A 24,058-nucleotide genomic window follows, 5' to 3' on the forward strand; every position below is an offset into this window, starting at 1 on the left:
TAGGCGCTTGAATTCATTTTTAGCAGTCCTGAATATCAAATGCCCCTTCCACCACTTCCTGCAGCTCTGTGGCGGATTCTCCCCGTATGGTCTGGGTGCGAGGCTCTCCTATGACAGCGGCCTCCTCTCTGTGCAATCGTACGACAAGAACGCAAGGAAAACGGCCACTTTCGACAATGATGACACTTTGGCTGAAAAGGTTTGTTTGCAGATTTATTGCACTTGATTTGTTAATTATAGGTGTGGGGAGCATAGTGCCGCTAAATTTAATTTCCTAGATTCGAAACAGTGCGCACACTGACAATCCCTTTGACAATTCTTGTATGCGCTTCGTCTGGAAGGAACCCATATGCGCTGAAATTAATAAACGATGTGAATGTTTATAATGTGCTGCATAATCAAACCTCAGGCGTGATACGTGTGCACTAAAGGCTAAGGAAATGGCAATATCGCATTTATTTTATCAGCATGTTGCTCCTTGAGAGGTACTAGACGTTAGGCGCCAGCTGTAGAATCCCTTTTTGGTACCTGAAAGGAAAGCTAGGTTGCTGCTTCTCGGTTAGAAAAGATGAACTGTATAACATATTATTCACTAGCACAGCGTGCTTCTTAGTGCTACACTACTGTTTAGCATTTTCAATCCTCAGACATGTGCGGCTAGAGGACTAAAGCAAAGCAATGGCTTGACTTACTGTAACAGCGTCGACAAACTCAAGGAATGTGTCCGGTATAGGGATAGACATGGTGTCGGTAATTCGCTTGTGAATGAGGACAAACGCTAGATGTGACAAGTGTACAGAAGGGAAGACTGTGCAGCATTCATCACCAACTGCATCTGCACACTATATCTCGAGGCACGCTGCATGCATTGGACTAGACAGATAGTATCGTGCATGTGAAATGGAACGCACTTGTGAAAATGTAGTATCTTGCTGTGTCAGTGCTTCACGAACCTCTTTATTTTCATTCCTTGAAATAGAACCAATTGAAAATTGTTGCAGTAGCGAATTTCCTAGTTTTGCAGAGAAAATTAACCTTGTTTACTAAAGTGTAGCTGCGTAAGAGCTTCTGGATATGTGAATGTATATTCATGTACTCAGCTACCATTTCAGAGAATTACGATTGATGTAAACAGGGTTAAGTACCACATTTATACTTCACTTACTCTGTTCGTATCATACATACAGCTAGACGCTTGCTATGACAGCTGTGGTGCTATCTCCAGGTGAAGAAACAGGCCTTTTTCCAATGTGCAAGAGGAACCCTCGGTATCATTGGCATGCTTTTATTTGAGCTAAGAAATGTGCGTGACATAGCGGACAGCCAGGCGAAGACAGTAAAGGAGAGGAGGAGCACACGAGCGCTAATTTGCACTTGTTAATTATGTACCGCAGAGCGGAATACATAGGCAAGCCGTGGGCTGACATCAGGGATGCGCGGCAAGGAAAATAATTAGTAAGAACACAACTATTGCAATTCCTTCGAAGACAGCGCGACAGACGGCTTGGACAAACAGCTATTCCTCACGCGTTTCATCAGCTCTGTCTTTACGGTTATGCGTCAGTTGGGCTTTGCTTTTCGGGATGATGTTGCAACCCTGGTAAATTGGTGAACAGTTCGATGTCGCACTGGGTTATTAGCTTCTTCCAGCACTTGTTTTGGTTTGGTTTGTGACGGTTTAACGTCCCAAAGCGGCTCAGGCTATGAAAGGAGCCATAGTGAAGGGCTGTGTAGAAATTGCGACCACCTGGAATTCTTTAACGTGCAGTGCCATCACACAGTACACCGGTCTGTAGAATTTAGCCTCCACCGAAATTCGACCGCCGTGGCAGGGATCCAACCCGTGAATTTCGGGTCAGCAGACGAGCTCCATAACAACTGAGCTACCCACGGCGGATTCGCTGGGCAAGAACTGGGCACTGCACTTGAAACTTCACTAGATTCACGTTTCGTACAGTGCACATCCAGGTGCCACCAGGAGCTCTCCCTCACATTTCTGCACCGTTCACTCAGGCGATCATTCACATACGTCCCCTCTGATCTACATACGTCTTACCACAATCTATGCACCACAGAGGACTGATTCGCACATTTCAGGAACTTGTTCCTGTTATTCTTGCATTAAAACTAGTGAAAGGTCTCGAGATTTGTCAATCTGTAAAGCTTTGAGAGTGTGTTTAGAGTGGAAAAAAGTAGTATAACATCCGGCCTTTTTGCAAACTTTTTATAGTCGATGTGAAAAAATACCATTGCACTGCAAAAAAGGCAGGTTGTCAAAGGTGATAGAAGTAAATCTAAAGCAAAACTGCAATAAACAGATGAAATTATCTACTTACAAGCCTGATGAGCTCTGAAAAGACGTCGCCATTAGCTTCACTGCATTCCTTTACTGCCAAGAAAAGCTGATCTTGACGGATCGAATAAAACAAGTCTTGTGCATATACAGAGAACACATATCCAATATCATCAGTGCTGAGAAGAAAATGTGCAACATCACCAGAATTTTTGATGAGGAAAGGGTTATCCAAAGTGAGCGGTTTAAGGTGCTTTTGAAAAAAATTTGGTAGCGTTTATTTGCCACAAACCCTCTTCGCTAACAAAAGTACGGAGAGGGATTCCTGGCTTCTGGGTCTTTTGCTCTAAAGAAAGCATTTATGCTATTACCTCTGCCATTCAGTATATCCGTGGCAAGTGAGCTGATCTTAAAATCTTTAAAAAAGTTGATGAACTTGGTCTTTACTCTAAAGGCAATTTTTTTGACAGGAACAGAATTCTTTTCGCTTGCCGACTGCGCTTTTGCATTGCACATTCCATTAGGCAGAACAACAAAACAAATCTCCTTGTCTAAGGGTATTTTTCTCTAACAAATTTAGCGCACCATTTAGGAATCATTTATTGTCCGGCGCGGCTGCATCTTTAGGAGGGCACTTCCACAGCAGTCCAAACCTTATAGAACACAACGGTCCTGGTCCTCTTCATTTCTTGCTTTTAAAGCCATTTTACTGCTCTACGCAATATAGCTTGTGTGCTGAAACACTAGTCTCGACGCCAATTTTTTGGGCCTTTTATCACGAGGCGGATTGCATTTTCAGGCAAGAAAAGATTTCCGAGGATGGTTAGACTTCTCTTCCTGTATCGTGTAACTTACTTGCTGCCTAAACACAACAGTAACAGGTTCAACATGCATCTCCAGTGCTACTCCGTGAGGTGAGCTGCTGTGTTTGTCAGTGACGCTAGCTTCTGAGCAACCAGACATTCGGGGTGGCCAGCGTAGCAAAGCAAGCAGCATTCATAGACTAGCAGGGGTAATAGCCTAATGCTTATTATAAAGCCAAGACTCACAAGCCAGAAATCCCTATCCGCACTATTGCTAGCGAAGAAGGATCGCGGCAGAGAAACGTTAGCCACTTTCTGCAGAAGCTTCTTAAAGCGCTCACTATGCATGGCCCTTTCGTGACAAAAAATCTGGGAACGTCATGCATTTTCCTGTTAGCACCGATCATATTGGATTTGGGTTCTCTGTAGATGTACAAGACTTGCTTTATTCGGTCCCTCAAGATGAGCTTTTCTTGCCTGAAATAATGCATTGAAGCTAGCGGCGACCTTTTTAATTCATCAGATTTGTAATTCGATAATTCCGTCTCTTCACTGCAGTTTTGCTTGAGATATACTTTTATCATATCTGACAACTTGCCTTTTTTGCAGCGTTGTGGTATTTGTATTAAGTCCTGCGGGGCTCTAATTCTGTGTGATATTTTTTAGCAAATGTAGATAGACAGTTAGGCAGGTTTCCAAATTGAGGGGGAGGGGTAAATTATTTCGATATGCTGACGGTTTTTTAGTGCTTTAAAAAAGTAGAAGACCTTCACCTACCCGTCACAGAAGGTGAAGTTTTAGACGCTTTTATATATTACTGAATATTACCCATGAACTACCTGACGCAGCTGTTTTACAGTTTTTAGACTAGAAACTAACCTTCTCAGAAAGACGCGTTGCCTGAGGCTATTACCTTCGTGCAAAAAACGATTTGTTGCCTTATGATTCCGTGCACTCGAACACTGTCAAGAGAGCAGCTGCGTCGCACTGTACGGAATCTTGTATCAAAAACGCGTGCCCGCATCAGATGAATAGGAGCTTTCAGGATCAAATCAGCCGACATTTGGCGGCGGGTTACCCCCTTCGGTCTTGATGACAGTCGCTGAAACCCTGCTTCAGAAACTGAAAAATCGCACACGAAGAATGAATGGTGATCGTCGAAGGCCGATATGCTTCTTGATGTGCCATACTAGCACAATACGTCACACAACATCAAGAAAGTGGCCAACAGGCATGGTGCGTCCGTTGTTTTTTCGGCACCCACAAGCTCGGAAAGTTATGCGCACCATATGAGGCTCCAAAAACGAAGATGTTAATTACTACATGACACTCCATTCGTGAAGTGTTCAAGAGGAGTTATGTCATTCCCCTGATCTGTCGTTGCATCAGTGTACAATTTGTCGAACATACCCGAAATTTAAGTCAGTTAAAGGAAAATTATGCACATCTGGTTGCGCATGTAAGTGCAGGGGATGCGTGGCTCGGTTGGGTGAGGCCAGGATTCTAGGTTAGAGTGCCGACAAAACTGATTGTGTGAGCCTGGAACCATACTATATTAACAGATATGGCAGCAGTGGGATCAACACTCCGTCATTATCACTCTCTGCAGCAGAGGTCGACTCTTTAGAAGCAGCTAACGTCTCACTCTCTGTACGTCTTGTTGAGTTCTTGCGCGTGCTATTCTCATTTCCAGATAACGTGGCCGTCGTCAGAAAAGCTGAGTAACAAATCTAAAAACCTGATGCTGTTATCTTGTGGCAGCTCATGAGTGAAGCTCAAGTGAGTTGAAGTCTCATTAAAGAACGATAAAATGTCACTTGCGGCCAAGTCGACGGCGTTATGTGAGGTTAGTTTGAAAAGCATTAGAAAATCGTCTACATACCGAAAAATCTTGACCCGAGCATCAGTAAGCCTGTCAAAGAACAAATTGTCAAAACCGGATAAAAATATGTGGCACAAAACAGGAGCTACACTGGAGCCAGTAGGGAAACCTTGCTTCTGTATATACCTAAGGTGATCATGCTCCACCAGAGTAGGTGACAGGTAACACGTTATAAGTTCAAGAAAGGAGTTCACAGACAGGTGCGAACTGTTTTGCCTCTTTTGCAACGAACCTCTGCCAGAGAGAGCACAAGAAAGCTATGTAATACGAAACACCAAACTGTGTTCACCATATGCACTAGTATTGTTGTGTACTCTCTCCCCCTGTCATGTGGAAAAGCTTATATCGGCCAGACGGGCCAAGGCATTAATGACCGGTTAAGACAGCACCGTACGTCACTGCAGCCAGATAATACAGCTAATCTACCAAAGCATTGTAACAAGTGTCAGAACTGCACTCCCTAGTTGAATAAGGTGAGAGTCATCGGCCGCGGAAAAACGCAGACAGAACGGGAGAGATTGCAAGCATTTAAGATTAAGAAGTTAGGCTCAGATTGCGTCAGCGACACTTCGATAAAATTTTCATCTAGAGAGTTTCAGTTGCAGCATTGTCCATGTGTATTTCTTCGCCATGTGAGCGCGTCCTGTTTTCTTGGTTTTTCTGTTCCTTTTCTCATTCCCGATTGTTCACCCTCCTCCTTTTCACCTCTGTTCCTCGCCTTATTTAAGGTGGATGCCTTCCATCGTAAAGTTAAGTTGACAGTCAGCGCCCGTGTCCTGTTCTTTCTTCTGTGGCTGGATGCTTTGCGCTGCTATTTTTCTTAGATTCAATATGCATCAACTAGCCCAAAGCATGGTGCTGAGAAGTAACACATGCATGCACCGTCACCTCTCATCTGAATGATTACAAAAAAAAGATAGTAGAGTTTGAACGTAGTTAAAACAGAGTAGGACGCGCGAAAGCGCTTAGAGGTGCACTGAAGAGGAATCTGAACTCGCCTTTTTGCCGCGGGAACTCGATCTACACGTTCCGAGCATTCTTAGAAACTTCGACTTAATGCCCTGTGTGGCCGATTTCCCTAATTAAATCGAATTAACGTCCGGCTCCCGCCTTTATTTTTGAATTCTTCCTCGTACGATGGGCGGAGTCGACAAACGCGGGGAGTGCCTTTCACCCAGTCACCTGGCGGCTTGCCGCTCTGCCATCGGCGGAGTAATACGTAGTAGTCCGTAGAAGCAAATAGTCCGCGCGTATTTTTATTTCTGCGGGCTTATTTTGCGGTTATATTATCTGCAAATAAAACTATTTATTCTCGGAAACCTAAAAAACAAAATGAAGCGAAAGCAAAGCCTCCACGGAGCTGGCTGCAAGGCATTCCACGCGTTAGTCGACTCCGCCCGCCGTACGAGGGAGAATTCAAAAAAAAAAAAGCCGGGAGCCAGACATTAATTCGATTTAATTAGGGAAATCGACCACACAGGGCAATAAGTCGCAGTTTCTAAGAATGCTCGGAACGTGCAGATCGAGTTCCCGCGGCAAAAAGACGAGTTCAGATTCCTCTTCAGTGCACCTTTAAGGCAACCCCGCCTCAAAGGCAACCGCATGCAAGATCTTATCGTCAGCCGCTAACATCGGCCGCGTGGGAGAGGGGGGGGGGGTGTATTGAGTAAGGGCTCCGCCCCTGGCGCTCAAACAAAAGTTGAGGCTTCATACATACCGCAGGATCTTCTGCTTTGCTAGTGAAGTGACGCTTTCGCGGTAAAAGTTTTCCAAGCCCGGGTCATCATGCATGCAGTACGCGAGGCGCCAGCACTCCAGGCGGGGTTCGAGCGCCTTTCATTCGAGTTCGCGTGGAAACAGCACATAAATATAGAGGAAGTGAAGAAGGCGACACGGAGTCGCGCTGTGTCACCTTCTTCCCGTCTTCGTTATATGTGCGCTGTTTCCCACCCAAATTACGCACCACAACTAGCCCAACAAGATTTATTACTGTTCATTCGAGTTCTTGTTTTCCACGGAGAAGTTGTAACATGCACGTGCAATGCGCAGCTAAGTTGGTATAACGCTACACACGCTTCCGCCGTAAATGTTCAACCAACTGATGTGTGTTCGCCAAAATTATGTGTTCATGCCCTGACGACACCTATAGCATGGAGGCGGCACACTGCAGTCTGGCGGAACGTACCTTCTTTCATTTCCGCTTACAACCCGCAAGAAACATTTCACGCGCGTATAAATCGCAACCACTGCACCAAGAGTCAATCAACAGTGTCATCTGCGATCATAATTTATACTTTGTTCTTCTACAAACACGCGATATTGTGGTTAGAGGGCGCCCTTTTATGGCCAATACACATGCAATTTTTCAATCAGATGTCGTTTTGAATAGAATGCGTTAGAGCGCGGCTGCTGGCAGACGAAAATGCACCACTGCCCAGTCAAAACGCACTACAGGAATTTACGACAGAAAACTTCTGTAGTCTGTCGTATTTTGGGCATGTAGTATTTCTGTAGTCTGTCCTCTGTAGTCTGTAGTGTCGTACTTCTGTAGTCTGTCTTCTGTAGTGTAGTATTTCTGTAGTCTGTCTTCTGTAGTGTAGTATTTCTGTAGTCTTTCTGTAGTGTAGTATTTCTGTAGTCTGTCTTCTGTAGTGACGTAATTCTGTAGTGTCGTATCTCTGTAGTCTGCCTTCTGTAGTGCATTTGTGTAGTGTGTTGTATTCCTGTAGTCATTACCAAGTACGCTTTATTTGTCAATTAATATGCAGCTACAGAGCAGCAGTCTGACTCTGAACATTCGATGCATTCCTGCAGTACAGCCAGGTATAAAAACACCTCACTTGGAGCAAATCGACTATTTATTTACATATATACAGAATTTTTCTTCAGCAGGTCTCTCTTGTTCAGACTGTCCTAGGTGAAGAAAAAGAACAGTGATATATATAGTATGCATACACAACAAATGCATGCAAATGTTACAAAAGTCATACAGTGGAATCTTGATTATGCATTCCCCTTTCATGCAACGATCCACATTTAAAATCAAATTGGCACGGGCCCGACGTAAACCCATAGGAATAATGCATTAAAGCCTCAATTATACAACTGAAGAATATGCACACGCCGCTTCATACGATGGCTGGCGGGAACCGTCCGGAATGGGAGAGACATTGGCATGCAGAGCACTTTACTGACAGAAGTGACGTCAACCAAGCTGTTTCCATATAGAAATCAAGATGCAGACGTGCATGCAACGTGTGACCAAGTGCATCATGGCCTGTAATGACTGTTCTGCCAACGGCTCAGAATGAGTCCGTGCATGCAACCCGCATCTATCAGTGCGAGGCGGTCCGCCTGGCCCGTTTTTCCGCGCGCTTCACTTACGAAGACGTTGCGGGAATAAAAACTGCACGTTCATACCACCATAAAGTTATTGTAGAGGCGGTAAAAAGAGTAGACATTTCTGTGATCGCTGGTGGCTAGTTCAAAAGCGCTTCTCGCTACACCTTGAGTAAAGCACATGTTAGGCCTACAACACCAAGCAAGCGGTGTACTGTCAGCCGGCAGAACGCACATCACAGCAGAAATCGTGCCAAAGGTGGACATTGCGCTTTCTTTTTTCCTTTAAGATACGAATTCTTAGTACAACATGAACTGGTGGGCGAGTTGGTCTGACATATCTTAGTGAAGCAGCGCAACAGCACAAGGCCAAGGGAAGAAGGGGACAAACAGCGCTGAACTGACAACAAATGTTTATTCCGGATGCTAACAGCATATATATACTCTTTTGCACCTTAGAAAAAACAAAGAAACAGAGAGCAGCAGAAAGTATCAATCCCAGTCATTGTGCGCATGCAGCTGTATCGCGTGTACATCGATCATTTGAAATCAGGAAGTTGTGCTCTTTCACCGAGATGGCAACGGAAGGAGTGCTGATACAATTCACACCCAGCTTCATGATCTCAGATGCCTCAATAATCTCTCGTGTAAGCTTATCCTTGTGTTTGGTAACAACTTGGCTGTTTTTGAATTCTGGGTAACATGAACAGTCACGACAGTGAGTACCTATGTGGCGGGCCGCGTTCTTGACATTGTTTGCGTGCTCTTTAAGTCTCTCATTAAGACACCGGCCAGTTTGGCCGATGTATGACCCACCACACTTCAACGGGACTGAGTACACCACGTTGTCTTGGCATGGCACATAATTCACCCTGGGTTTTTCTTGCAATTATGACCAGATTCCGATCCTTTATCCGGGCGATTAACTCTCGCACACAAGCCACTCAGTCTGACAGGAGCCGAAAAAACATCTACTCCTGCCTTTTTGCCTATTCTCTTCAAATTGTGGGACACAACATGAACATAAGGTATTACTGCCAGATTTTTTTGCTTGGAATGGGGGACAGCTTTGCACTCCTTCAGCTTTTTCAATATCCCTTCTGCTACTGATGCCAGAATATGAAGGGGGTATTTTGCGTCTGTTAGCCTATCGACCTGATCGGAGAAACTAAATTCAAACTTGTGTGGGCAGGATTTTTGCATGGCATTTTGAAAGCATGACGCCACAATGCCTCTTTTAACAAGCTTCGAATGGGCTGAGCTGTTGGAAGTAAGGGCTTTTTACCCCTAGGATCAAATGCCCAGCATACATGGAAATCAGTAAAATATAAGGTCAGATCAAGGAACTTAATGCGATCATTCACAGCCACTTCATGCGTAATTTCCAGCAGCGAAAGCACTTCACAGAATATCGCGCACAGGTCATTCACTTCCGCAGCGAAGCTAGCCGGGTCACAATCTAGTAAAATTAGGTAATCATCTACATATCGGAACACTCTTGCAACTGTTGAGCTCATGAGTGATTGTTCGAGTGCCCTGTCAAGCTTAGCAAGGAACATGTCACTTAGCAATGGAGCGATGCAAGATCCTATGCAGATCCCATTCTTTTGAATAAAAACAGTTCAAAAGAATGGGATCTGCATAGGATCTTGCATCGCTCCATTGCTAAGTGACATGTTCCTTGCTAAGCTTGACAGGGCACTCGAACAATCACTCATGAGCTCAACAGTTGCAAGAGTGTTCCGATATGTAGATGATTACCTAATTTTACTAGATTGTGACCCGGCTAGCTTCGCTGCGGAAGTGAATGACCTGTGCGCGATATTCTGTGAAGTGCTTTCGCCGCTGGAAATTACGCATGAAGTGGCTGTGAATGATCGCATTAAGTTCCTTGATCTGACCTTATATTTTACTGATTTCCATGTATGCTAGGCATTTGATCCTAGGGGTAAAAAGCCCTTACTTCCATACAGCTCAGCCCATTCGAAGCTTGTTAAAAGAGGCATTGTGGCGTCATGCTTTCAAAATGCCATGCAAAAATCCTGCCCACACAAGTTTGAATTTAGTTTCTCCTATCAGGTTGATAGGCTAACAGACGCAAAATACCCCCTTCATATTCTGGCATCAGTAGCAGAAGGGATATTGAAAAAGCTGGAGGAGGGCAAAGCTGTCCCCCATTCCAAGCAAAAAAAATCTGGCAGTAATACCTTATGTTCATGTTGTGTCCCACAATTTGAAGAGAATAGGCAAAAAGGCTGGAGTAGATGTTGTTTTTTCGGCTCCTGTCAGACTGAGTGGCTTGTGTGCGAGAGTTAATCGCCCGGATAAAAGATCAGAATCTGGTCATAATTGCAAGAAAAACCACAGGATGAAGTATGTGCCATGCCAAGACAACGTGGTGTACTCAGTCCCGTTGAAGTGTGGTGGGTCATATATCGGCCAAACTGGCCGGTGTCTTAATGAAAGACTTAAAGAGCACGCAAACAATGTCAAGAACGCGGCCCGCCACATAGGTACTCACTGTCGTGACTGTTCATGTTACCCAGAATTCAAAAACAGCCAAGTTGTTACCAAACACAAGGATAAGCTTACACGAGAGATTATTGAGGCATCTGAGATCATGAAGCTGGGTGCGAATTGTATCAGCACTCCTTCCGTTGCCATCTCGGTGAAAGAGCACAACTTCCTGATTTCAAATGATCGATGTACACGCGATACAGCTGCATGCGCATAATGACTGGGATTGATACTTTCTGCTGCTCTCTGTTTCTTTGTTTTTTCTAAGGTGCAAAAGAGTATATATATGCTGTTAGCATCCGGAATAAACATTTGTTGTCAGTTCAGCGCTGTTTTTGTCCCCTTCTTCCCTTGGCCTTGTGCTGTTGCGCTGCTTCACTAAGAGATTCTTAGTACAGATACTGCTACCTGCTTCTGCGTAGTGACAGCGGTTTTAGAGAAAGTTTGAACAGAAAGACATGTCGCTGGCATGGCCGTATACTGTGCACTGCACATCTCCGAAGGGTTGTAGTAGTCATATTCCTGGCGCGTCGTTCATATTTTTTCGAGATTCATCCGACATCTACTTAATGTGCAGGAACAGAGCGCTCGCCTGCCTTGTCTAAAGCCGCCTCTTCCACGCTGAAAAGCCTGGCTGCGTGCGGTCTCAGAACAGTCTGCTAATGTGGTCCATAAGTGCTGTTAACAGTCTGGTTCATAAATATAATCTTCTGTGCGTCATCTCAGTAGCAGACTATCCTTAAGCAGAACTTGGGTAAAGCAGTATCTCACTATAGTAGGCAAATTCCAGTGCGATTTGCAGGTTATTCCAGTGCCTAAGTGTACCATACAGACAGTTAGGAAATACAGTCAAGTTACGAGTTTTGTAAGCACATGAGCTTACCCAATCTATTCATGCATATAACAAGAGACTATTGGCTTGAACAGATATTTACCGCCGCAGGCCACAGCACTTCTGTGCCAGGTAGCGCGTCACCTTCTTGTGGTACTTTTGGAGATCCTCAGCCGAGCAACCCTTCAGCTTCAAATAGTGCCAGAAGGAATCTGCACAGATGGGGTAATAAGTAATGTTAGTGTGGTTGAATATAAAAAATGAGCAGATCGAATAATGAGCATTAATACACCTAACATAGGTTGTCAGTTCGAATCCGTGCTGCAAGAAAGGCTCTAACTTAACTAGTAAGTTTATGCTGCACGACAGGCTGAATCGTATGACACCATCTGGTACATTCATGCCAAACGGTTCACCCACTAATTTTACAGGAATGTCGTTACTAAGCAGCCAGACTTTAATGCCTGCCAGACAGATACACATATACTGATCGATATAGTTTAGTTTCGAGCTGTGGTGCTCGAGCATCACACTGCCACCTGCTATTATTTTATTCCATTATCTAACCACCTCGGCTCCCATGGCAACTACTGGGATACACTGCTGCATTGGAGGCTGCCAACTTGGGTTCTATCCGTGGAATCAGCACAACTCAGGCTCAAAACGCAACCAGGCTGAGAACGCAACGCAATGCTCTAAAATTACTACCTCGGGCTAATAGCTCTGGGAGCAAAGCTTCACACACTGGTGCATAATATTATACTTCAGATACACCCAGCAAAGCAGTAGAGAGAAAAGCCCTTTGATGAATAACAAAATTTAGCTGGAGTTTAAAAACCCACTTGCACTCTGCATAGGTTTGGGACTTGGGGGAAAAAGAGAGGTGCTGGAAATTGCAAAGGTTTTCAAGCAATTTCAACAAAATTTCAAAAATTATACAGCCCCTGAATTAGGGATGGCATACATCAAAGTGGTGACAAATGGAGTGACAAAGTTCCTTACACAGTGTGTGCACTGATGAGGAATGAGGAGGATTTGGTGTTTAACTGGAAGATTAACAGCAAATAAAGTTTATTGCGCATATCTGCTGCCTATGAAAGGCTAACCGCCGAATTCAGAAGTGCGCCTCAACTCGATACTCCGTCTCCACTCTGTGGAGTGGAGAAAACAACTGCTCTTCCATTTGATGGGCAGTTAGGATTGAAGAATGCCACTCGGCATTTCTTCAGACAAGGAGCTGCTCTAGAGACCTTCTTTCAACTGCCGTGCCTTGAGGAAGCATGAAAGGCAAATGATGATGAGAATAAGGCGAAAAATTGCCTTTGGCTACAAAAAAGCATGGCATGGCTATTAAGTGTCTGTTTTATCACGCTGCACCACCTTAAGAACACAAAGAACCTCACCGTTTATTAGCCTAGTAAAACATCTTTTGCAAGCTGCCTGACGAAAGCAACAGAGAAAAACTACCGGAAACGCTTGCACATCTGGCAACCTTTGCCACCAATGATGTAGCGTCTATGTAGGCATTTACGAATGGTGTAAAAACTGCCGTTCGTCAACTTGTGGGAGGTTTCGCTGGCCTGCAGAGGCCAGCGGCGAAGCTGAGAAGTACCAAAATGGGTTTGGATTTATGGGGTTTAATGTCCCAAGTGACTCAGGCTATGAGGGAGGCCATAGTGAAGGGCTCTGATAATTTCATCCACATGGGGTTCTTTCACGTGCACTGATATCGCACAGTACACAAGCTTCCAGCATTTTGTCTCCATCAGAATGCGACTGCCGCGGCCAGGATCGATCCTGTGTCTTTGAAGTCAACAGCTGAGCACCGCAACCCCTGAGACTGCTTCATCATCAAATTATGCATTACATAAATGACACTGCATCACAGAAAAGGACTAACAGTCATGGCCAAACTGTAGTTACAGCCAAAAGTTGGCACCGTGAACCTGCTCCCCACATCCAAAAGCTTAGACAGCTTCAGCCAACACACAGGAATCAGATTGTCTCCCAAACCCCATGACACTGCCTCCCAAAGAAGGTGGCAGCCAATAAGTGGGCAACAAAAAAGTAAACTGTGGGTAAAAACTTGAACGTCTTGCATCACGCTACAAGGTGATGTGAAATTTGAGGAAAGGCCCCAAGAAGCACATAATTTTTAGATTTTCAGAGCACTCTTAGCCCTTTAAATGCCAAATGTTTTCCTAAAAAACATGCCAGAAATCTTAAGCAATCAATTTTTTTGTGTACATTATTCTTGAAGCCACTTCATTGCATACACATGGGTAGCTGAAGAGCAGTCAGCTCAATGCACCGATTGTGGTTGACAGCACTCAGACATACACACAAGGGACAGAAACAAAAAAGATGATGGCACAGGCACTGAACTTAAAACTTTTCCCAGAACTGCCGACATACTGCATAAATACCCACACCACAGGCACCAACACGCAGCGATTTATGCACTCGTGGTAACAAGAAGTGGTATGAGAAGTAGTGGAAAAACAACAAAAGCTAGAAGCAAAAACCAGAGGACACAGCACAGGATAAAACCAGAACAAGGTGAGAGAAAAATTTATAAGCAAGTCATTTTTAAAAGACTGCCAACAGTGGATAGGTTTGACCGAAAGAATATTTAAGAACTGGTCTGATAAAATGGAACTAAAAAACCTTAATACACAAACACAGACCAAGCGCAGTGAAAAAAAAATGAAGGAGAAATGGCAAGAAAAAACACGCAATAGAAGCAAAATGGCGATTGGGTAAGCAAACGAGAATTAAGCAACAAGCGAAGGTGAAGTGTGCTAAAAATTAAAAGGATAAAAGGGGAATAAAAACGCGCATGAGCCACAAAGGTGAAGCCAACAATTAAGATGGTTAAAAGTGGAAGATGACGTACAGTGAAGCCGAGAGATAAAATATAAAAAAGTGAAATTCAATAACCAGTATGAAGGCAAAAATCAAGGAAAAACACCAAAAGAGGGAAGTTGGCAGAAGAGGCAAGGCATGTAACACACATGTAGAACCAGGGCTAGATCAAGTACGTCCACAAAGAAAGGCAATCCTCCGAGTAAAACCAAGCGTGTTCTTTACATTCACCCCGGAGCCTGAAAATCTCTGCGGCTTCCACCATTGCATTGCGTCAGCTTATTACGGGGCTCTATTAACACAGTGGCTTTCTCGAACTTTGGGCAGCATGGCTTTTTTGCGTCCCATTATCAGCAGTGGACTTGCAGGTACCTAAGAGATGTACCCGATAAATCAGTGTAATGCTCTCTTAGCCTTCCATTGATGCCAATGTATACCTTGCAGCAAGAAAAAGGGATTGAGAAAGCACTTCTTGTGCATGCCACTAAGGGTTTCTGTGCAATGCAGTGCAGCCTGTTTCTTTTTTCTTTTTCATTGACGATCCTAGAGAGGTGTGATAGGTGATGGGGGGGGGGGGGGGGGCGGCAGCAAAAAAAGCATCTACTCTATCTCTCGAATTTTCTAAAGGTAAATTTCACAGAACCTTAAGAAAATCGGAGACAAAGCAGGAGTACACATTGCCTTTTCTGACCCCCTAGCACCTATTGCAGTTGCGGAATCCTAAATGAAAAAAAAAAGACGCTGCACCACGCAGCACAGAAAACCCTTAGCGCCATGCGCGGAGGGCATTTAATCAATCCTTTTTTCTTGCGGCAAGGTATACATTGGCATCAATGAAAGGATAAGGGAGCATAAGATTGATTTATCGGGTACATTTCTCGGGAATCTGCCAGTCGGAAAGAGCAAAACCACAAAACTATCACACAGAGGCAGGTGACAACACAAGGCCGTACTGACAACTGAAAATTTATTGAACAGCAGTGCTTATATAGACAAGTCACGTGTGTAATCTGCAAACAATCGTAAAGAGGCAAAAAAATTCAATGGCAACCATAGAGCTGAGCAAATATGACAATCACCTGCTCAAAAATGAAACAAAAACAACCGGGGGAAACAGACAGAAACGCTAATTTTCCTGAAAAATGAACACAGTAGGCGTGCTGACACACTTATCTGGCTCTGACCTCAAGATGGCAACAGCCTCGACAATTTCTCTTCCCAACTGCTTCTTTCTTCATCCAATAATCTGTGTGCAGTTCAGTTTGGGATAGCAGTCTACAATGAGACAGTGAGTGGGACGGCAAATGCCTCCGGGTCTACTCAAGGAACACGCATACTCTTGCAAACAAATGTGTAAACATCTGCCACTTTGGACGATATAAAACTGGCCACAGCTGAGGGGAATCTCGTACAACATGCCCGTTGGCGGTACTTTTTGAATGCCTCATGCCATGTGCAACGGGGGGGGTGTACACGATTCCTCTCGGCTGTGGTCGATTTTATACCGGCCAAATTGGTAGATGGTGAAACACTCCCTTGCAAGAGTATTAGCATTCCTTGGGTAGGCCCGGACGACCTTGCCTGCCTGTCCACTGTCCCAGTTGTAAAGACTGTTAACCTAAACTGAACTACACATTATTATTGGATGAATAAAGGGCCAGTTGGAAAGAAATTCTCAAGGCTGTTGCCATCCTGAGGTCGAAGCCAGATAGGTGGGATAGCACGCCTTCTGTGTCCATTTTTCAGAAAGAATTGGAATTAGTTTCCCTCCCTAGGTTGTTTTTGCAATGATTGTTTGCAGATTACATGCGCAACTGATCCATATGAGCACTCATTTCTTCAATAAATGTTCAGTTGTCGTACCGCCTTGTGTTTTGCCTGCCTTTGTCCCATTCTGTTTTGCGGTTTTTCTAACGATTTCCAACCAACTGGCCTACAAGCACGTCCTAAATCTGCAAGTCCATTGCCAAAACTGTGACCGAAAAAAGCCATGCCACCCATGTTCGAAAAAGTGCCATTGTGTTAAAAAAGCACCAGAATAAGCCGACATGACGAACTGGTGGGAGCCGCCGGGATTTTGAGGCTCGAGGATTAATGGGCAAGAACACCCTCAGAAAAAAAGATTGCCTTTCTTCAGGATGTTTGACCTAGCCCTGGTTTAAAAACATCTTGCATGCCTTGACTTTTCTGCCAACTCCTCTATTTTCGCGTTTTTGTTTGCTTTTATCTTTAATACTAATTGAATTTCATATTTTGATATTTTATCTCTCTCGTTTTTACAGTAGCTCATCTTCCTCCTGTAGCCATGTTAATTCTTGGCTTCACCTTTGTTGCTCATGTGCATTTATTCGCCCTTTATTCTTTCAGTTTTTTAGCTCACTTCACCTTTGTAGACCAATTCTTGTTTGCTTGCCCAATCACCATTTTCTTTTCACGGCATGTTTTTTCTTGCCATTTTACTTTTATTTCACTGCCCTTGATCTGTGTTTGCGTGTAGTGTTTTAGTTCCGTGTTATCAGACCAGTACTTGAAAATTTTTGTCAAACCGTTCCACTGTTTCACGTGCTGGTGGTCTTAAAAATGACTTGCTTAAAACTATTCCTTTAACCTTGTTATGGTTTCATCCTTCCCTGCTCTATAGTCTTGGTTTCTGTTTCTAGTTTGTGTTGTTTTCCCACTATTGGCCATATCACTTATTGTTGCCACGAGTGCATAAAATTGCCACCTGTTGGCGCCTGTGTTTTGGTTATATATGCAGTGTTTCGGTGATTCTGGAATAAATCTGTAGTCAGCACCTGTGCCCTCATATTTTTTCTTTCTGACCCCAGTCTGTGTTTCTAAGCTCTGTCAACCACAAAGGATCAGACCAAGTAGACCGACAGCTTGTCCTATTCAAGCTCAATGCGTACTTTTCAAAGAAATACTATGGCGAAAACACTGTACTTACAGTAAAGCCTGCTTGACTGAGCGAATACCACTGGCAATTCGCAAATTCCCAGCCTGCTCCTGATTGCTGGCTCAAGCCGCACGCAACTTTGTGGCTTGCACGACTTCCACGCAACTCTTGGTCCCTTGAAACTGAAACATAGAGGGATGAGTGAGAGATATCAGATTTGATATGCTTGTATTGCTGCAATGACTAAGAAAAAAACGATATTTTCCATAAGAACAATTATTATTTCACACTAGCTTCGCAGAGTAAACCTCGTTTATCACGACCTCGTTAACACTGACATACTGCACAGTCCCAGCCTGACTGCATCTAGTTCTATGGTGTCATATGCTTGTTAGCTATGAGCCCTTGGCCTTGCACCGGTTAATACAGACAACCACGGAATGGGCAATCAGCTTCGACCTTTTGAGTCATAGATACAAGCTCAGTGGTCCCAGGGGTTCTAGAAATATTGGCAGGGCGACACAGTAACAAGCATTCCGCACCACTTGCTCTCGCTTCATTGCAAAAAAACTCTCACAGCAGACCTGTCCTCCATTTTGCAGTGTGAAAATAATCAAATTCAAAGCATGCACACAAAATGTGGACCTCTCTTCGAACAGAGCTTCAGAAATACGGGTATAATTATTGTAATTAAACCTACCTGCAGTTTTCAATTTATCCTAAAATTTTATGCAACTCGACAAGCAATAAGCATTAAAAAGGAATTAAAATAGCCAGCACTGTTTAAACAATATAGATATGAAGAAATACGAGACGTATCCACTACTCTCCAGTGGTTCTTTAGCTTCATGCATTATCAATCTACACTTTCTTACAGGCACATTTGCACGCGAAACTTGGGTTTAACCCAATCTTGATGAATCTTTCTGGAATGCAACAATCAGGAGAAACCAGTTTTACTCAAAAACAAAGGGCCCTATACAATGCATCACAAGGCCGGCTAGGCGCACTCAAGACTACAGCCCCTTCTACAAGTCTCCAATTTGCCTGTCCTCTACAAGTTGCAGGATCCCTGTCCACTGCTTGTCGAATATCGCTATCCCGCCTTGCTAGTTCTCCCACTGCCCTTCTCAAACTCTTGGAATTCTGTTGCTCTAGCAGATCATCAGCTATTGTATTATTTTTTGTTTTAGCACTACACACTCCATGCCAACAATGCTGGATAATGTACTTTAAATAGGTTTGTAGAGCGTGCAAGTGGCTTGCAGCTTGACGAATAGGTGAGAAAAAAACGCGGAGCCTGACAAATAGGTGTGAAAAAAACGTGGGTTATTTGGAAGAAATGGGCTTGGGCAGGAGATGTAATGCAAAGGCAAGATAACCAGTGGTCCTTAAGAGTGATAGGGTGGATTCCAAGAGAAGGCAAACGTAGCAGGGGGCAGCAGAAAGTTAGGCGGGCGGATGAGATTAAGAAGTTTGTGGGGATACGGTGGCCACAACTGGCGAAGGACAGGGTTAATTGGAGAGACATGGGAGAGGCCTCTGCCCTGCATTGGGTGTTAGACTGATGATGATGACAACCTGGTGAATTTGCCTCGCAACAACCGCTGCAGCCTGATATTTTGTAGAGCAGCACAATGGCCTTCATTTTTTGAGTGGTGAAGTATTCAGCATTTTGTTTCAACCATGAGTGTAAAGGGAAGACATTTTATGTTGCACAAAATGAAGGAATTACATGCATACTGGGCTTTGGAAGAATGCCCTGTGGACATTACAAAACACTGCCATCCTTGCTTTATCTCTGCCAGGTAACAAAATTTATTATTCTCCAAATACTTTGGACAAAGACAAGCTGCCGTGCACTCATTCGAGCTCAGTGGACTTTTCCTCCAACCAATCTTCAGTAAATAATATCAGGATTAGGCAAAAGTAACTGTAGTGTATTTCAGTGAGTCAGTGCCTTTTACAGAAAGTTTTGGAAACAGAAAAGTTTATGAGCTTTGTGAGCACATGATTGCACAATCTATTTACATAGTCAAATGGGAAATTTGCCTTCCTATTCAATTTATGCACATTCAAACGATATTTACCGCTGTAGGCCACATCAGTTCTGTACCAGGTAGCACATGCCAAAAAAAGCCTTGACAGCGTAATAAGTAATGTGTGGTTGACTATAGAACTTAAAATCTAGGCCATATCTCTTGGATCTAATCTTGACATATTTCTGCATAATACTATACTGCAGATACAAAAAGCAAAGCAATAGAGAGAGACAGAGAAACTTTGCTAATGAAATGAACAAAATATTTACTTAAAATCACTGACCTGTTACTCAGCATGAGGGAGGAAATAAGAGGGAAAGACGAAGGAAAACAGGTGCAGAAAATTGTTAATGTTTAGAAAATAATAAATTTAAACAATTTTTGGAAATGACGTATCCATTACTTTACTTGGTTTTAAAGGGTTTAATGCCACAAAGCGGCGCAGGCTATACAGGGCGCTATTGTAGAGGACTGGAAAATTCTTTAGGTGTGCTGACATCACACGGTACCTGGGCCTCAAGCATTTAGTCTCCATTGAAATGAGACTAGTACAGCTGGAATCAAAACTGGCTGGAATCGAACCTGCCTCTTCCGGGTCAGCAGCCAAGCACAATAACCACTCAGCCACCATGACGGCTCCCATTTGGGGTGACATGCATCAATGTGGTGACTGACGGGGCTGACAAAGTTCACTTCAGAGAGGGTGTGCATTGATGAGGTTATATAGTTCAATTCTCCCTGTGCCACATAATTATACAGGTAAAAATTTATTATGAGCATATGCTGCCTATGGCAGGCCAAGAGATGTAAGACACAAAGCATATGTCCATAAAATGAAAGCAAGAAGAGCACAATTTCCTGCTGTGAGTAACCGCTCCACTATCCAAAAGGATAGCCAGCTTCTTTAAAAAATGTATGTCCTGCCTATGTCTATTTATGATTCCCGCTCAGATTTTAATTCGCATTTATTTCCAACCAACTCAGTTCTCTCCCAATCTCTTATAATTAACCCTATGATTTTCCTGAGTGGTTCACCGCACTGTTCTCAATTTTAAGCCCTTTGTAAAGTACCCCACTTTTCCCGACAGCTTAGCAAAGGCAAAGCAGTTTAAAATTTCTTTTTGAGCATACTGCAAGGTGCTGCTCGTAACTTCTGAGTGCATGCCTAAGGCAATAAACCCCTTTCTTATTCTCCCAACCATTTCTTTCAAATGCTCTATATCTGTGCATGACCTGGCCGAGGTGTATTCTGTTTCGACTTCCAGTACCTTACTGCATTTCATAAAAAGGCCTCTTTCCTGATTATTAAGTATTGATTTAACTCTCATTTTCACACTGAGTATTGATGTCCTCAATCATTTGCAAGAATTCATCACTTATACTACAACTCACCATTAATACTACAATAAGATGAAATCAAATATAACTGAGCGGTTCTCCATGAGTCTTCGCATTTCCTGAACCAACCTGCTGCTATGCAGAGAGGGTCACCTCGTCTAGCATCATCACATCTTGTTCAGGGTATGTGGGTTGTGCAAAGTAAACAACCGTTGATTTCAGGTCACTGCAGTCAAAACTACAAAGTAGCTGGTGCAATGAAATGTTAGTTCTAAGAAGGTCTGCTCGTTTTTTTTTTATGCGGGCCCAAGTGAACACAGGCTAAACTGCATGCTGTTTGATGTCAGTGCAGGATAAAGATCCCCAGGTGGCCAAAATTATTCTGCAGCCCTCTGCTACGGCACCTCTTTTCTTCTTTAACTCCCTCCTTTATCCCTTCCCTTGCATCATTGTTCAGGTGCCTATCAAGATGTGAGACAGTTACTCTGTCACTTCCTTGGCTCAAAAACCAATTTTAAATTTTTCAAGGATACTTTCAAGAACGTAGAGGTACAAACTGTACAGTATAACCACATGCCACAGCAATAAACCAGCAATACATCTGCGCTGACAGGAGCTTGCCAAGTACGCTGCAAGGATGCTATGCCACGCAAGATTTGGTGTCATCATACAATGTTACTTTACTGACTGACATTTCAGTGTACAAGCAAGAAATACCATTAAAGTATTATTGTACAGCACAACGTTTTTAAAAGATAAACAAGCATTTTGACCCTTTTAGAGGACACACATGCATAAAAGGCAACAGGTGTGGAATAGTCACTGCACCTGAAGCAGGCTCAACTTTATAATAACAGCGCAGTGTCAAGAGCTACATGAGCGGCTATATTTCGTACAAATTTGCAGTTCATGTAATAAGCTGAGGTACTGCTGTAAAGTGCATGTAGAGTTCTGCATGCATTTTTAAACACAGCAGTGAGCCTATGTTGAAAATATTTTTCAAAACAGGCAGGTAAGGTATGCGTAACTGAAAAAGATAATTACCATGAATGGCTTGGAGGGATGGCACAGCTGAAGGCAGGAAGCACGCATGGCCCAGCAGATGCTGGCAGCTGGCAACTGCAGGTAAATACGTCCCGACCAACAGCTATCAGTGCCAGTGACATTGTCATGAATGACAACAAAACAAACTGTCGACTGCTTCAGAAACTAAAATGAGGTATTAATATAGGAACACAAAAAGCAATGAGGTGGCCCATGACAAAATAAATAAGGAGATTGTATGTGAAACACCCATACACATTCTTTGAGTACATTTACATGACTGTCATAACCACATTGAAAGATGAGCTGGCTGGAATACCGCTTTATTCTTATGCATGATGAAAAGAGCCCAACTATTCGAATATAGCATGCGCAGGCTTTAGTTAATTACTATTAGGGTGCCTTGCACTAGCGTCTAATGTATTCTTAAATTGAACATAGCACCCAGTCGACCAGTTTACCTTGCATAAATGAGAAGAGAAAATGCAAAAGACATGCATTCAATACCAAGGAGCCCGATATCTCACGTCACAACTGAGCATGATACGAAAATTAGTAGTGCATTTAACAAATTATTGCACACAAATAAAAACAGCAAAACATTTGTCGAGTGGTAATGCAAGTAGGGGCAAAAGCAAAAAAAAAAATACCGAAGAACACTGGTGAGTGAGGTGCAGGGAGGTCTGTGGGTAGGGTTCCGTGCCTGGGAACAGTTCCGAGCGCGGAGAACTGCTGCCGGCAGTCAACCAAGAATAAATAAGAGAAAGTGAAAATGAATAACAAACCATCACCAATTGCGAACGACCTGAAAGCGGGCCGCATAAGCGAGGCATACAGCAAAAAGCTTGAAATCCCAAATAAGTGTGCAGTTGCATCCCCAACAGTTCAGTGCCCTGAAGCAGAGGAAGCATGGACGCCTACAGTTCAGGGAAGACACAAGAACGACCTAACTGACATATTGCCAAATTCTGTTCCAATGGGGAAGCACAGATAAAAAGTTTACAAATGACTAGTACATATGCGCCAGCCTTCCACATGCGATCACTGTCTTCAAAATAATTTGCATGACGAATATTAAGAAGTAAGCACTGATCCGATGAACACCAACACCGAGCAAAACCATCCGTCGTCTGTTCGCAGTTCGCCTAGCGCGAGTGCTTCATCGCGCAGCACTGCCGCTCATAATAATCTTCTAAATAGCACAAATCCATCCGATGGGTACCAGCCGCGAGCAAATTCACCCGTTGTCAGTTCCCTCGCCTGTTCTCAGCTGTCCACGCAAAAGCGCTCTCACCCGCGGCACTGATCGTCGTCTTCTACGCAGTACAAATCCATGCCAGTTGAATGTAGTAAACATTCTCTGTAGTTTTTCGCAGCGCTACCAAGCGACCGCATAACTCTGTTGTGATCTCTGGTGGCATTTTTATTTACCACGGCACCTGAGTACTAAACGCAGACAGACTATGAAGCAGCACTTGTCACGCAGGCTATACGCCCGTTCTTTTCTGGCAACGCATTATAGCTGAGGCAACCGCACGTAGAGTGCCTCCACTGCCATCCCTATATAGCCGCACACTAATAACGCGTGTGAATACAGATCAGAATAGAGAAGCGTTGACGGGACTCACCGATCATGCAGCTCATCCAGGCTTAGTAAAACCGCGCCGTCGTCTTCATTGCCTTTCCAGATGACAAGACGTCGTAGCGCTGCCTTTCTTCATGGCTTTGCCCGTCCAAACTCACCGATGTTGACTGGGCGTAATACTCGTCGTTGGCTTCCAAAACACACTTCTGTTCTTCACACATGTCCGCCGCACAAGCACTCAAACAATGTCATGAAAAGCCAAATAACACAAAACGTGCAGCAACGCACACACTGACATGGCGCCGGCGGAAGCGGCTTTGCCCTTGTTTTTGCGTCGTTGAAAAACTGCAACTCAAATGCGCTTTTTTACTACTAATATTTATTTTCTGTTTAGAACAAAAATATCTCAGTTTTTTTAAATTTATTTTTTTTTTAAGTGCGAACACTAAAGCGCTTTTAAATACTTTTGTAGAAGCTGCGATCCTGTGATCCCATCACCCAGGGTGCCCCGGATGTCCTAGCAGACGACGGCGCAGACGACGCTGTTGACGGAATGAAATTTCGTTTGCTGCCAGCTAAAATCTCTTAATTGCGAAAAAACGGGCAAAGAAATGCACCGTAC

General features: G+C 43.7%; 2 protein-coding genes across 4 annotated transcripts in view; one reads left to right on the forward strand and one right to left on the reverse strand.

Moving 5' to 3' along the window:
• LOC149369736 (uncharacterized) overlaps positions 1-24,058 on the forward strand; it is a 75,087-nt gene that overhangs the window by 45,862 nt on the left and 5,167 nt on the right. The window contains exon 7 of the mRNA XM_089576276.1: positions 65-199. Coding sequence (XP_089432402.1) covers positions 65-199 — 135 coding nt within the window. The remainder of the gene's footprint in view (positions 1-64; positions 200-24,058) is intronic.
• Positions 7,819-23,757, reverse strand: LOC149369737 (uncharacterized). 3 transcript variants are annotated; one of them, XM_089559318.1, is made up of 6 exons: positions 23,480-23,757; positions 22,502-22,580; positions 21,852-21,926; positions 17,479-17,609; positions 11,770-11,878; positions 7,819-7,886 (listed from the first exon to the last, which is right to left on the reverse strand). In XM_089559318.1, exons 1-6 carry the CDS (start codon positions 23,493-23,495, stop codon positions 7,841-7,843), a joined length of 456 nt encoding a protein of 151 aa, XP_089415444.1. In that variant the 5' UTR covers positions 23,496-23,757; the 3' UTR covers positions 7,819-7,840. The 3 variants fall into 3 exon arrangements, with proteins under 3 accessions (XP_089415444.1, XP_089415439.1, XP_089415450.1); XM_089559313.1 differs by having other exon boundaries at positions 22,502-22,583; XM_089559324.1 differs by having other exon boundaries at positions 7,819-7,891; positions 22,502-22,583; positions 23,480-23,756.

Source organism: Amblyomma mixtum, chromosome 1 (assembly GCF_055824585.1).
Source record: "Amblyomma mixtum isolate Tamu chromosome 1, ASM5582458v1, whole genome shotgun sequence".
NCBI classification, from domain to species: Eukaryota; Metazoa; Arthropoda; class Arachnida; order Ixodida; family Ixodidae; genus Amblyomma; species Amblyomma mixtum.